Raw genomic sequence first — 15535 nt, 5'->3', positions numbered from 1 at the left:
CAGCATTTTGTTACTGGTTTACATGAGCCAGTCACTGGACTTCCTTCTTCCTGGAAACACTCCTGTTGTTCTTGGTTAACTTACCGTTATGGGAGGTACATAACTTAAGCACATATAAAGGAACAGCCAGTCTCCTACCAGGCTGTGAAAACTGAGACATTGTGAAGGCGAGTGTTCTGCTTCAGACTTACTTTGTTCTTAACAAGGTGAGTAATATATTCCCACTAACTAAAATAAAATTATAGAGACTGAACCGAGGCTTCTTAGTTACAGAAATGTTTTATTATGTTTACAATTATGAAACCAGCTTGCATTGTGCTGTTTTAGAAACTATACTTTTCCAGAGTCAATTTTACTAGTATTCTGTAAATTATAGCAGACTAAATTTGTATTCAGTAAATGATGGCAGAGTAAAATTTTCTATTCTGTGGTTGTTGTTGCCTGTATTCACACCTAAACTCTGTTGATCTTGTTTATATTAACTGCCTGGAAACGGAGGTGAATACATGTTACCTGGGAATAGTTCCATAGAGACTGCGAGGTCTGTTTGAATTTTTAATTGAGTGTGCTGTGTCACAGGCACGTGCTGTTTACCTTTGTTTTGTATCTCATATCTTTAGTTTGCCTTAGATGCATACAAAACAGACAAAAGCAGTCCAAAAGACTGTTCTGTATTGTTTACTTACAGTACTATGAAACTGCAAGCATGCTTTTAGTCTTTTTATCAACTAGCTCAGGTGCATTTCTCAAGTACAATGGCAAAGCGTGTAGCAGTGATCCTTGCTGGCTGTGGAGTCTATGATGGGACAGAGATCCATGAGGCTTCTGCTATACTTGTACACCTTAGCCGGGCTGGCGCCAAGGTAAGACAGGAAGTAACACACACACACAAACACACACAATATCAGAGCAATATTTTGGGCATCTTCATGTAACTTTGACGTTGAGAGACTCGGGCTCGTTTACCTTGACACCTCAAATCCAAACTTGTCCAAAAGTTTTAAAAAATCTAAGGATGTGGAATTCACTAAAGCTTTTCGACTGCAGGTTCAGATGTTTGCCCCCAATGCTGAGATGATGCATGTAGTGAACCATTGTGAGGGAAAACCTGTGACAGACAAGCGGAATGTGATGCAGGAAAGTGCCCGCATAGCTCGAGGAGAGGTCACTGACCTGGCCAAATTGGACGTCAAAGATCATGATGCTCTCATTATTCCAGGTCAGTTTAACAGTCTGGAGACGATGTGCACTGTAAATCATTTTCAATTATGAAAAATTCCTATTATAATACACAAGTATTTGGGTAATATGTTTATAGCCAAAAGCTTGCTGCACTACTTTTATTTCTGGAAACAAACTGATCTCAGCCCTAGATCAAAAAGGATGTTCACTTGAACAAACATACATGAAGCCCAAAACTATACTTTGCTGCACTGGTGTCTTGAAATCTAGTAAACATGCATTAACTGCTCCATGTAGGAGGGTTTGGAGCAGCCAAGAACCTAAGTGACTGGGCAACCAAGGGAATGGAGTATTCAGTGAAGCCCCAGGTTGAGCAGGTCATCAAGAGTTTCCACAGGGCAGGCAAGCCCATGGGCATGTGCTGCATCTCACCTGTGCTCGCAGCCAAGACCATTCCTGGCTGTGAGCTCACCGTAGGCCATGACTTCGAGTGTGAGAAGTGAGTATGACATACACTGTGCACTAGAAATTCAGAGAAGACATACCACTTTGGAGGATATTCACTAGCCTCTCTTAGCAAACAATCATTATTTTCTAAACAACACATACACTGTAAATTAAATTAAATGAAGATAAAATAAAAGGTTAAAGAGAGAAAAGTAAAATTTAAGGAGACTCAATTCATTTGGCTAATTTATAAGTTCCAGAGTCAATTTTACTAGTATTCTGTAAATTACGGCAGACTAAATTTGTATTCAGTAAATCATGGCAGAGTAATATTTTCTATTCTGTGGTTGTTGTTGCCTGTACTTGATATATCATGTGCATCATCTTCTCCCTCACCATCACCTTTGTAGGTGGCCATATGCTAATGTTGCCAAGTCAATGGTAGAACTGGGCTGCAAGCATGTGAATAAAAATGTGGAAGAGGTGCATGTGGATAAGAAGAATAAACTTGTGACAACTAGTGCCTTTATGTGCAATGCCCCATTGCACGAGATATTTGATGGACTTGGAATAATGGTAACTGACGTTCTTAAAATGGCCTGATTTTATACATTTTGCACTGATTATTTAGCCATAATTTCTCAAAATTACTTTGGAGGGTCAAGATGATCAGTGTATTTTTTTATTATTGTGAGGATGCTATTTATTTGCTATGATTTCTACTTACTAAACAGTGACTTCAAACAATAATTATTAGCTGCCTTAGATGCTTTTGTGAAATATTTGACAATAAAGTTCATGTTTGTGTCATAGCAGGATTGCAATTATATCTCATTGTCTTTATTTCTCTCAATAACCTGATAGCTGAATTTGTCATTAAATGATGTAGTAAAATCATGTAAGAAGGTAGAATGTGAAAACGTAGAGCCATTTCAGTTTTTAATAATGATATTCAATTTACTACAGCACACCAGCAGTATTCTAATAGAAGCAACTAGACCTATGCTAAAACAAGCATTAGCTCAGGGTACACAAAGGCTGAGAGTTTTTAGAATTATAACATCATCAGTTCTGATACCTGATGATATCAAACAATGAGAATAAATAGTATTACAGTAAAGAAATCCCCATTATCACGGAATGCTCCGCCCCCCACGAGTCACGTGGTACGATTCACATGTGCGTTTGGAACCACGACCTCCGAGATTGCTCGGCGACTGAAAACAGGATTCTCTAGTATATTAACCTACTAAACCGTCCCCTCATATAGCGCACCTTCTGTTCCAATGTTGGTCCAAACTGTTCCAAGTGGTTCTAAAAAAGGCCTGCGTCCTCTCATTGACATGTTCCCAATTCTTGTGCAAAGTCAGCAGAGCGCCACTGGCCTGTTCCAATGGGATTCTCGATTTTTCATTGGCTCTCCCGTTGCTATCCCGTTGCCGGCTCGTTACACTGTCATACTTCTCAATGCTGTCACTTCTCACCGCGTGCTGTAAAGAATTTTCCCTTCGATTCGTTTTTTATACGTTTTACGCTCTTTTTCTTTACCTGGCTTTTATTTTCCGTCTACCTACGTCGGGAATGTACTGTAAAAGTGAGATTTCATGGCCCAAATTAGCAGCCAGAACCGACCGACGGAGGTAGCTCGCTCAATCGCTAAATCGCTCGCTCGTCTATGTGGTTTATGTGCGAAATACAGGGTGTCTGACCGTCTGCCTAGATGACATTAAAATGACTGATGAAATGTGCCCAGGTAGTTTGCATGCTAGTCTGGAGTGGTGCTTTACAACTCGAGAGCGACCGTGTTGCTGTACTGTATGTATTGCAGACGCGCCGCGATGTACCGCGCTGATTGTAAGTGTTCACTAAACCTCTCCCCAGGTCCTGTACGTGGACCGTGACTGCTGTTCCAGCGTGGGCAAGGGCAAGGCAGCTGCCATGTTCTACGAGTGGGACCAGCTGGTCGTCAGGCTGGACGTGTGGCACTTCATGCGACGGTTCGCGTCGGCTGTCACCACGGAATGTCACCAGCTGTACGGCCTCTTCATGGGCTCTCCTTCTGTGTCTTGGCCGCCGCATGCGCAGGGCCCAGGAGACCGAGCTGCTCGTCCAGGAGCTGCTGGAAGACTACATGGATGTGACGGACACCATGGGCATCAGGCTTCTGGACCGCGAGAAGATGGAGGACATCTGGCAGACCCAGAGGCGCCACCTCCACTGCATTCAGGACCCTCGTGGTGTTCAGCTAAACTATACAGGCTGAGTATTAATAGGCTGTGCTGCTTTTTTTGTTATAGGTACAACGCCAGGAGGAAAAAGCAGGAACAGGATGTATGGACCTGAGTGTTGGCCAGTCCAGCACTCCCATGGTGGCCCCGGAACCCCTCCCTCCCGCGCTGAGTAAGCTCCCGGAGCGTCCGACTCATGGGCACCCAGCTTTTGACTTTTAACATCCAGCAGGATGCGTCCGGGCAGGCTTCTCAGCGTGTCCGAAGCCAACCTCCTCTTCCTCCTGGTGAGACCCCGACAAAGCCCAAAGTGCCCAAAGTGCCCCGGACCACGGTGTGGTCGAGCCCGAGGCTGCCGCCGCCGCTGCCCCTGGACAGGCCGACCCTAAGAAAGTGAATAAATAACTTGTTGGTAATGAGACACAATCTTACAAATGATGCACTTGTTATTTTGATTGATATTATTTATTTCATGAACAATAAACAACTAATTAAACAGTTCGGTTTCCTGTGTATAAATGATTCGGTTAAATTAACTTTATTCAATTAACATTCAATGAAGTCAACTGTATTAATCTTATTCTTAAATGAAGATGCACTTTTAACAATATATATATATATATATATATATATATATATATATATATATATAAAATTAGTGGGAGATATTTTTAAAAATGCGGAAAACCATTAGAAATGCGGAAGACAATGAAATTGACGTTCTGTTAAATGTCCGTTGAATTTTCACATGCAATCTTAATCATGATTAAAAGTGAATATAATTACACACAGATACAAAATTTTAAAAAGCCAGTCTAACAGCATAAAACAGCTACTTGACAAGCATGCTCAACTGCACATGGCTACTTAACATGCGAAACAACAATGACCCTCTATTGCCATAGTCCCGCCTCCTTCCCGGAGAGGTCACAGAGGTCACCTGGCCAGGAATTTGGGGAGATTCTGGGTTTGGGTGAACCGTGGGTCCGGGAAGGCCGGGGACGGCGCGGATGAGATCGGGCGCCTCTGGAAGGGCCAAGGGGGGGCCGAAGCGGCTCCGGAGGGGCCCTGGGGCCCCAGACTGGCCACAGAGATGATTGGCCCCCAACCTCACACCCGATTTTCTTATTCTTGGTTCTAGTAAAGAGCCTGCACCTTTTGATCTAAGCAGACGTGGTGCATCATAATGCACCAAAAGTTCTCAAAGTTACTGTGGGGCGAGACCATTCATTACATTGTAGGTTATTATAAGTATTTTATAATTAATATGAAATTTTACTGGGAGCCAATGTGAAGTAGCTAAGATAGGAGTGATGTGATCAAATTTTCTAGTTCTAGTAAGAACTCTGACTGTTGCATTTTGTACTCAAAATAGTCTGAAGTGTCTTCAAATTTAATTTTCCAACAATGATACACTTTCTTACCTGATCACACTTAAAACCCCTGTTCTTGCTAGACAAATACCTGTGAATGTGAAAATAGAAAATTGTTGGTGAATGCAAATAAAGACTAACAATTATGATATTCGAACATGAAATGTGTTGTGTTGTAGGTCAGTGTTGACAGGCAGAGGTCTGTCTCCCAATATTAAATACTCAGTTATCACTTCTCTATGGAATGCTGTGTCAATTTAATAATAAGAAGAATTTAAGGCCTATGCCGTCTTAGATTTCTTCAGAATGCCTATGGATTTCTGGGAAAAGAGCCACCGACACTTCTGACTGCCACTTTGGCAATGATGTGATATTAATTGCTTCAACACGATACTTGCTTGGTTCAGATTAGTTTTCTGTAGCCTCACAACTTTATTCTCTGTAGCTTGAAGTTGTCTGTAGCCTGACAAAACACTCAGGCATATAATGATTTATGCCATGAAATCTTTCACAAAAAAACAAGCTTTTCTTGTGGAAAAGAGGGGGGCATTAATATATGTATTAGTCATTATTAGTCATTGTGGAGTAATCAGTGTTAATTGACTTTTGAGAAGGTGTTTCAGAAGCCAGAAGCTCAGTATAAAATGATTCATTTTTACATTTATCTGATGCTTTTATCCAAAGTGACTTACAATTATAACTGAGTACAGCTTGAGCAATTGAGGGTTAAGGGCCTTGCTCAGGGGACTTGGCAGTGGTGGGGTTTGAACCAGCAACCTTCCAATTACAAGTCAAGTACCTTAACCACCACTCATTAAACATGAAAAAAACAAACTTATTTTTGGCCCAGCCACCACCCTGCAACCTTTTTTAGTGAGCATTATAATAGATAATGAAAATTATTATAGGCAAGTGTTTCTTGTTGACGAATTATGCTATTTAGCTGACAAGCAACTACTTAGTGGACAGGCATCTATTTAACCTTTAGTTAATCTAGTTAATTAATTATGGCTACATTTTATGAGCTCATACCATGAAGGTAAAGTTACCCATACCAATATCTCAAAGGTTTTACAAGTTTAGGTTATAAACAGATTTTTTACAATTTCTTTTTACAAAAACTATAATTTCACTCTCTTTGTATGTGAGGCATTCTCTCTCTCTCTCTCACAAATACTCACAGCCACCCATGTACACACAAAAACACACACACACACACACACACACACACACACACAGAGAGGAGAGAGCAAGAGAGATAGTCAACATTTATACTAACACCATTTTTTCCCAAGGCACCTATGATGTGCATAAGAGGCTAAAAGGTATGTTGTGACTAATGACAATAAGAAGGTGTGATGAAGAATTACATGCAAGGTTTTGATCCCCAAATGGATGTATTATTAAACTCCAAAATAGACACTTTGTACATGAACAGAAAGAAGATATTAAGTGGCAAGACTTATTAAGAAATAAACAAAACGATGCTTAGAGAAGCATATAAGCAGTTTGAGGGAGACAGTATCAAGTCAGGCTCAATAGGTGTGTAATGTTTCTTATTCCAAAGACTTTGAGGCAGACTAAATATGAAGCAGTGAAGGGCACCTGTGGGTATTAAATAGGAAAGATAGTGTTGGGGAGCAGGTGAAGGCAGTTATTCATAATCAGGAGATCATAAATGAGGAAGTGGTTGTGAAGTGTGATTGGTGCTGGTCTGAGTTGTCGACCCGGGTGTGACACCTTCGAGGGCTTAGAGCATCCCTGTGCCATCAAAAGCCAACACATGAAAAACTGTTTATTGTTTACTAACAGCCAGTTACACAAAATATTGTAAACAAAGGTATCTTGTTTATGCATCCTATACAGTTTGCGCTTACATTCTCTTTTTATGACCTGTTGCTTTTTCTGTTTATCAGCTTGCTTTTAACAAGGACACAAGTTCTAAATTTATAGAGCATATGTTTAAGACCAAATGAAATTAACATCAATCTATGAATGACAATGATTGTTTTATTGGACAACATCAAACATTATTAGAAAAACAGAAATAAACAATTCATAATATACAGTCTAAAAACAGACCAAAAGAACCTACATTAAGGCAAGCAATAAATCAATAAATCCAGAAACCTTCATATTACTCCTTTATCTTTATTTCTAAGAATTTTTCATAACATTTTTCATACTGTTGTCCAAACAAGTTGTTCATACTGTTTCATTTGTTTTGAATGTGTTTGATAATTGCTCTAATTAATGTCATTATGTGCCATGCCTGTCCCCCAAAGACATGAGAACTGTTCAAGAGTTTCCCAAAAGCCAACAAAGTGTATGTATATATTATTATTTACAAGGCATCATCCTCATTGCTATTTTGGCTGAGGTCCATTGTGCTCAGTGCCATTGCAGGGACTGGTTGGTTTAAACTTGAGTATGTTTCAGAATCTGTGGATCTTGCTTGAGATTCCATGGTGTCACTTACAGGATCTGTGATGTCTGTCTCAAAACCACGATTCAGATGTCCGTCTTGATGTCTCCTCTGAATCTCCTCAAAGATCTGCAGGACCTTGAGAAGATCATAGGATTTGTGGGGAAGTCCATTAACAGGCTTAAACAGACACAGCACAAAATAGTAAGGCCTTTTGATTTGGAATGGACCGTACCTTAGACTTTGGAATAAGGCCAACCCTGAAAAATCCGATCTGGCCATTCTCAATTTTAGTGCAGTCTACTACGGTGGAGGCTATGTTTTCTGGTGAAGGTCCATCGCACAACACCCCATTGACCTACACAAACAAATCACTTTTTGTTTCTGTTTGTTTGTTTTTAATTTTGACCATATTCATTAATATAGTTTAAAAGTGCAGGAGAAGAATTTACCTTATCACCCAGTTTAGCATACACCTGGTTATGATGAGTTGTGTCTGCTTCACCTGTTGGGTTTGCAGATGTCACAGCAATCGGACCCACCTAACACAGAGGTGGAAAGGGAAAAGTCTGACCCAATAATTTACTGCTTGGATAGTGATAGAACCTCTGTGTTTACTGCGTGAGGTATAATTGATAGTGTATAAAATAGAAACAAAAATGGAAAATGGAACAACATACCAAGCTTATCAGGTGTGTTGCAATGGTACAATCTGGATTTCGGATTGCAATGCTTTGTGGTGTGCCAATATATTTTGATGAGTCACCCAAACCAAAGAAGTCCATCCATGGGGCTAAGGAACACCATAGGATTGCAAGATTGTGTCATATAATGTAAACATTCTAAGTAAGGCGACTGATTATGTTTTAAAGAATGTGTTAACAGCAGTGCATGCACGTGGGTAGAGAAGCCCACCTCTAGGAATGACCAGACTGATAGATGAGGGCCAGGCTGCCTCCATTAAGTCCCAGAGCATCGGATTGATCTGTTGTCTGACCGGCTCCAGCTGCTTAATGGAAGAAATCCATAAAGACATGGGGCGCTCTTGAGCCTGTTTCTTCACCCTGTGGAAACGCAGAATGTTAGAAGTGAAACAGAGCACGATAAGCTTGGATTTTGCCCCCAGTTAAGGAAAAGGTTAAGCAAAACATTCTAATAATGGCTAGCAATGACCAGTTTCCTTGATCAGTTTATTTCTAATACTAGCAGATCTCTCTTCACTTAATATTAGAAGCAGAGTAATAATGTTCACATTTCTGGATGACTATGCAGTGAATTAACATGCAAAATATATATTGGCCTTACTTATAAGCTTTCTCAACAGCCTCTGGCCGATTGCAAGCAGCCACAAGCACATAAACGGTGTCAGTGGGCATTCCACATATCCCTCCATTCTTCATGATGTCTAGAAACATAAAATGTATCATTACCTTATGCCCTGACTGTCAGCTATTCCCAACTTTAAGGTAAAATCTATTTAAAAAAACAATTACCTTACCTGCAATCTGTTGCACAGATGTCGCTTTCCTTGCAGGAAGGTGATGGCAAAGGTTTCTGCCACCACCAAATCCACTCATCTTGATTAGAGGATCACCAAGTGGCAGTTGTGGACTATGGAAGGTGCAGTTGAATAAGTTGGCCAAGAAAAAGTAGAAGCTGATCAAACCAAATATGATGGTCACACCAATGTCATAACCATAGGGCAGTGCTGCCACTGCATCCAGCAAGAAGCTAATGAGGATGAGCTTGAAGGAAAGGGCATAGATAAACCAAACCTTATTGAGGAATAAAGCTCCTACTGTCACTATAATATTGAAAAGCATTAAACTAATGATTCCCACTGCCAAGTGGAAACCACGAAAATCACCATACAGGCCACCAAAACGTGTCAGGCCCCACACTGTCCACATAACACCATAGAGGATAAAAGCTGTGCTCTCCAGGGTCTTGCCTCGGGCAAAAGCCACAGACCCACACACCAGTTGTAGCAAACCACCTGCAGCTACCACCCATGGCAAAATCAGGACTGCTAGGGGGTCTTGATTGGCTGCACTAGCAGTGATGGCAAAGGCTGCCAGAACGCTACAGCCATGGCCTAGGACTTCAGCATCAGCATATTTGGAATAGCCTAAATATGGGGCATACAGGTGTTTGTCCTGGGTTCGTAGCTTGAACATACTGCTATTGCTCAGAAGATTTTTTATTACACCCTCACCCGTGGGTATCTTCTTTTGAGATCGATTATTATAGAGAGTTACCAGGAGTGCAATGGCAGATGCCACAAATATAGCTGCCTGCACGCCTTGTGTACCCCCCTGAAAAAAGCCTCTCGGTTGGGCTGCAATGGCTATACAGTAAGCTACAAAGAACAGCTGGTAGAAGCCATCGATCACACTTCTGTGGCAGGTAAACAAAGCTAGAACAAAAAAGAGCACTGAGAAAACAGTGGGGAATGGAACAGGGGCATAAGGCTCTTGACCTCTTAGGTCTGTCACAAGTGCAGTGTAGCCCTCAGAAAACTTCAGTATAGCTGTGAAGCCATAGAAAGTGGCACCCAGGGTATCCATGGCCCTGTAGGAGAGAATACACACACCCAGCTGGAAAACACCGGCCGTCCACAGCCATGGAACATGGCCCAAGAAAAGTTGAGGGACCACACCCAGCAGAGGGCAAGCCAGCACACTGGCTGACAATAAGTTCATTGCCAAGCCTACTGCTGCCACATCATTAACCTCTTGGCCATGCAATAAATCAGTCCTATTCGGCAGCCCTGTTCCAGGTAATTGGATCTTCCCCTGCGTAATGCAGAACAACAGGCGGCCACTTCCAAAGTATGCAGCTACAAAGCAGACCAAGAGGTAACAAGCAGCATTTGCTGACTGACAAAACTTTAAGTTAGTGAGGCCAGCAATCTGATGGGCACATGCCAAACATATAGCAAGGGAGATGAAGGAGAGGATATTCTCCCTCTGTAGAACAGCCACAATACAAATTATGAGCAATACTAAAGTAAATGCAGCAAGCCCTGGCACCATAGCATATCTCAGCCCATTTGCTACACTGATTATACCTTCCCCTGCAAGTATATGAACCAGCCCTGAACTGGACCATAGCGCGGACACAGTCAGACACAAGATGGCACAGATTGACGTGTGGGACACAATCCGACGCACTCCTAAAACAGAAGTGAGAAACACTATTTAAAATTAAATAATGATGGTAGTTAATGAATAATTCACATACTACAAAATGTTCTAAGTGTATTATTATTATTATTATTATTATTATTATTATTATTCACATTATTAATTCAAACTTTAAATAAAGTGAAATAAAAATTTGCTACAAATAAAAATATACCCAGGGCTATGGCATCTACGACAAATCACTTTTAAATCTATGAATCCACCTTACATTTTCTAGTCATATAGCTTGGCACCTACCTACATAAACCAAAAGGGCCGCGATAATGAGAAGTTCTATTCCCAGAGCGGTGTTAGGGATCAAGGGCGTGTCAGAGGAGCTGCTATAGCTGTTGACCAGCAGCAATAAAGAGCCTTTATCGAAAATAAAAAGGACAACTTTACATGTTCACTTTTTATTCAATATGTAGGCTATTGGGTAATTTTCTAAAGTTAATGTGAAACTGTCACACTTGTTTTAATGTCGACATGTTTCGCTCTAAGAGTCTAAACAAATTTTTAAAATTGTTACTTATCAGGGACAGTATAAATGCACTCTACTGGCGAGAATGATTTCGTATAATGAAACTGCTTTCACCTAATTGATTGCTCTTTTACCTAATTGATTTTAACACCGTGTTTAATTAGGTTTGTGATGTACATTTGAAAAGCAGTAATTGCTAGCATTTAAAAATATATATGAATAATTAACTGCACACATTTACCACTAAATACAAACAATTTATTAACAAACAAAAGTGAAGGTAGCACGAGTACACAAGTAATTTTGACAGTGTCTCTGCTTTGGTAAATGCCTTTAGCTAAACGAATCTCGCAAAGCAGAAAATGTACATCCAAACACCTCGTTCTTAATATTTTCCAATCAAATGTGATTTTACTGAGTTATTGAGTTTATAACCTATCAAAAAAGGAAAAAAAAAAGACCCAAAACAACCAACCAAATAAAAAATAAAAATACAACAACGAAAAACAAAACAAAACTGCAACCTACCCCCTGAGATCCCCAAAATGCCAACGGAGAAATGAATGGATTCGGGATCAGAGAGGACGTCTGCCATCGTTTTAGCTACACATCGCCGCGCACACGGCGCTTTATAACATTTCTGTTACGTTATTATTTCACCGCCTTCTTTTTAGGTAATTCGGCAAAACCCTTTAAGGAACTTCCTGAAAAACTACGACACCCACGCGCCACTCGCGGTGTCCTCTGTTGAAATGCTCAGTGGGAAGGATCTCTAAAATGTACACAACAGGTTGAATTAAGGCAGCCTACTCTTTTCCCTTCACAGCCACAAAATAAAAATATCAAAGGTTATTCAAAACAAAAGTGTTAGGAGGTATAATTGTAGAAACTATAAAACAAAATATTAAATCCTTATATTAGCTTTCTAAACACCTTGTATTTGACCTGTCTATCAAATTTAACAATGCTAAGAAAAGCTTAGAATATGTAATATTAATAATATGACTTTTGATTACTGTCTATACTATTTTATTCTTCTCTAATGTTTAATATATCACTAGCATCAATATTGATAATAAAAGGATATCAGGCATTACTCAGCATTTTGTTACTGGTTTACATGAGCCAGTCACTGGACTTCCTTCTTCCTGGAAACACTCCTGTTGTTCTTGGTTAACTTACCGTTATGGGAGGTACATAACTTAAGCACATATAAAGGAACAGCCAGTCTCCTACCAGGCTGTGAAAACTGAGACATTGTGAAGGCGAGTGTTCTGCTTCAGACTTACTTTGTTCTTAACAAGGTGAGTAATATATTCCCACTAACTAAAATAAAATTATAGAGACTGAACCGAGGCTTCTTAGTTACAGAAATGTTTTATTATGTTTACAATTATGAAACCAGCTTGCATTGTGCTGTTTTAGAAACTATACTTTTCCAGAGTCAATTTTACTAGTATTCTGTAAATTATAGCAGACTAAATTTGTATTCAGTAAATGATGGCAGAGTAAAATTTTCTATTCTGTGGTTGTTGTTGCCTGTATTCACACCTAAACTCTGTTGATCTTGTTTATATTAACTGCCTGGAAACGGAGGTGAATACATGTTACCTGGGAATAGTTCCATAGAGACTGCGAGGTCTGTTTGAATTTTTAATTGAGTGTGCTGTGTCACAGGCACGTGCTGTTTACCTTTGTTTTGTATCTCATATCTTTAGTTTGCCTTAGATGCATACAAAACAGACAAAAGCAGTCCAAAAGACTGTTCTGTATTGTTTACTTACAGTACTATGAAACTGCAAGCATGCTTTTAGTCTTTTTATCAACTAGCTCAGGTGCATTTCTCAAGTACAATGGCAAAGCGTGTAGCAGTGATCCTTGCTGGCTGTGGAGTCTATGATGGGACAGAGATCCATGAGGCTTCTGCTATACTTGTACACCTTAGCCGGGCTGGCGCCAAGGTAAGACAGGAAGTAACACACACACACAAACACACACAATATCAGAGCAATATTTTGGGCATCTTCATGTAACTTTGACGTTGAGAGACTCGGGCTCGTTTACCTTGACACCTCAAATCCAAACTTGTCCAAAAGTTTTAAAAAATCTAAGGATGTGGAATTCACTAAAGCTTTTCGACTGCAGGTTCAGATGTTTGCCCCCAATGCTGAGATGATGCATGTAGTGAACCATTGTGAGGGAAAACCTGTGACAGACAAGCGGAATGTGATGCAGGAAAGTGCCCGCATAGCTCGAGGAGAGGTCACTGACCTGGCCAAATTGGACGTCAAAGATCATGATGCTCTCATTATTCCAGGTCAGTTTAACAGTCTGGAGACGATGTGCACTGTAAATCATTTTCAATTATGAAAAATTCCTATTATAATACACAAGTATTTGGGTAATATGTTTATAGCCAAAAGCTTGCTGCACTACTTTTATTTCTGGAAACAAACTGATCTCAGCCCTAGATCAAAAAGGATGTTCACTTGAACAAACATACATGAAGCCCAAAACTATACTTTGCTGCACTGGTGTCTTGAAATCTAGTAAACATGCATTAACTGCTCCATGTAGGAGGGTTTGGAGCAGCCAAGAACCTAAGTGACTGGGCAACCAAGGGAATGGAGTATTCAGTGAAGCCCCAGGTTGAGCAGGTCATCAAGAGTTTCCACAGGGCAGGCAAGCCCATGGGCATGTGCTGCATCTCACCTGTGCTCGCAGCCAAGACCATTCCTGGCTGTGAGCTCACCGTAGGCCATGACTTCGAGTGTGAGAAGTGAGTATGACATACACTGTACACTAGAAATTCAGAGAAGACATACCACTTTGGAGGGTATTCACTAGCCTCTCTTAGCAAACAATCATTATTTTCTAAACAACACATACACTGTAAATTAAATTAAATGAAGATAAAATAAAAGGTTAAAGAGAGAAAAGTAAAATTTAAGGAGACTCAATTCATTTGGCTAATTTATAAGTTCCAGAGTCAATTTTACTAGTATTCTGTAAATTACGGCAGACTAAATTTGTATTCAGTAAATCATGGCAGAGTAATATTTTCTATTCTGTGGTTGTTGTTGCCTGTACTTGATATATCATGTGCATCATCTTCTCCCTCACCATCACCTTTGTAGGTGGCCATATGCTAATGTTGCCAAGTCAATGGTAGAACTGGGCTGCAAGCATGTGAATAAAAATGTGGAAGAGGTGCATGTGGATAAGAAGAATAAACTTGTGACAACTAGTGCCTTTATGTGCAATGCCCCATTGCACGAGATATTTGATGGACTTGGAATAATGGTAACTGACGTTCTTAAAATGGCCTGATTTTATACATTTTGCACTGATTATTTAGCCATAATTTCTCAAAATTACTTTGGAGGGTCAAGATGATCAGTGTATTTTTTTATTATTGTGAGGATGCTATTTATTTGCTATGATTTCTACTTACTAAACAGTGACTTCAAACAATAATTATTAGCTGCCTTAGATGCTTTTGTGAAAATATTTGACAATAAAGTTCATGTTTGTGTCATAGCAGGATTGCAATTATATCTCATTGTTTTTATTTCTCTCAATAACCTGATAGCTGAATTTGTCATTAAATGATGTAGTAAAATCATGTAAGAAGGTATAATGTGAAAACGTAGAGCCATTTCAGTTTTTAATAATGATATTCAATTTACTACAGCACACTAGCAATATTCTACTAGAGGCAACTAGACCTATGCTAAAACAAGCATTAGCTCATGGCACACAATGACTGAGAGTTTTTAGAATCATAACATCATCAGTTCTGATACCTGATGATATCAAACAATGAGAACAAATAATATTACAGTAAGGAAATCCCCATTGTGGGGGGAGGAGCATTCCGTGACGAGTTATGTGCTACGGCCCGCCGTGTGCAGAGGGATTCACGTGTGTTTAGAACCACGACCTCCGGGATTGCACACACCTGCACGGGGTTTACTGTTCTTTGTTTGTCTGTCTACTTAAACCCCCGTCAGTGTGTGCACCGTTGTTGGTCACTGTTGCTACCAAAGTGGTGATGTTGTTCTTTGTGAGAGCCGCTGTAGCCATAACGTCGGTTTCTGTAGTTACCGTTAATGTGTATACGTTCTTCGAATTCATCGAATTCAGCCTCTTCCTTCTCACCCCTCATTCGATGATGTGCCAAGAACATCATGATTCAGAACGAGGCCCTCGGA

General features: G+C 40.2%; 3 protein-coding genes across 7 annotated transcripts; 2 read left to right on the top strand and 1 right to left on the bottom strand.

The window, feature by feature from the left end:
- Window positions 1-99: 99 nt before the first annotated feature.
- LOC113569308 (glutamine amidotransferase-like class 1 domain-containing protein 3A, mitochondrial) lies at window positions 100-2453 on the top strand. Of its 3 annotated transcripts, none has more exons than XM_026997351.2 (5): window positions 100-206; window positions 733-863; window positions 1048-1219; window positions 1480-1681; window positions 2040-2453. In XM_026997351.2, the coding sequence occupies exons 2-5, from the start codon at window positions 756-758 to the stop codon at window positions 2230-2232; spliced, it is 675 nt and encodes a 224-aa protein (XP_026853152.1). In that variant the 5' UTR covers window positions 100-206; window positions 733-755; the 3' UTR covers window positions 2233-2453. The 3 variants fall into 3 exon arrangements, with proteins under 3 accessions (XP_026853152.1, XP_026853153.1, XP_026853154.1); XM_026997352.2 differs by having other exon boundaries at window positions 126-206; window positions 717-863; XM_026997353.2 differs by having other exon boundaries at window positions 168-206; window positions 738-863.
- Window positions 2454-7050: 4597 nt separating this feature from the next.
- On the bottom strand, window positions 7051-11916 carry LOC113591164. Its single transcript, XM_027031564.2, has 9 exons — window positions 11850-11916; window positions 11099-11212; window positions 9154-10830; window positions 8961-9060; window positions 8571-8719; window positions 8336-8448; window positions 8108-8197; window positions 7891-8013; window positions 7051-7793 (listed from the first exon to the last, which is right to left on the bottom strand). The coding sequence occupies exons 1-9, from the start codon at window positions 11914-11916 to the stop codon at window positions 7575-7577; spliced, it is 2652 nt and encodes an 883-aa protein (XP_026887365.2). The 3' UTR covers window positions 7051-7574.
- A 602-nt stretch (window positions 11917-12518) lies between these two features.
- On the top strand, window positions 12519-14878 carry si:ch211-153b23.5 (glutamine amidotransferase-like class 1 domain-containing protein 3A, mitochondrial). Of its 3 annotated transcripts, none has more exons than XM_035532237.1 (5): window positions 12519-12625; window positions 13152-13282; window positions 13467-13638; window positions 13899-14100; window positions 14459-14878. In XM_035532237.1, exons 2-5 carry the CDS (start codon window positions 13175-13177, stop codon window positions 14649-14651), a joined length of 675 nt encoding a protein of 224 aa, XP_035388130.1. In that variant the 5' UTR covers window positions 12519-12625; window positions 13152-13174; the 3' UTR covers window positions 14652-14878. The 3 variants fall into 3 exon arrangements, with proteins under 3 accessions (XP_035388130.1, XP_035388131.1, XP_035388132.1); XM_035532238.1 differs by having other exon boundaries at window positions 12545-12625; window positions 13136-13282; XM_035532239.1 differs by having other exon boundaries at window positions 12587-12625; window positions 13157-13282.
- The last annotated feature ends 657 nt before the right edge of the window (window positions 14879-15535 follow it).

The sequence above is a fragment of the Electrophorus electricus genome, chromosome 12, assembly GCF_013358815.1.
Source record: "Electrophorus electricus isolate fEleEle1 chromosome 12, fEleEle1.pri, whole genome shotgun sequence".
Classification (NCBI taxonomy): Eukaryota; Metazoa; Chordata; class Actinopteri; order Gymnotiformes; family Gymnotidae; genus Electrophorus; species Electrophorus electricus.
Note: the sequence above shows the minus strand (reverse complement) of the source record. Positions and strands in the feature narration are given on the sequence as shown.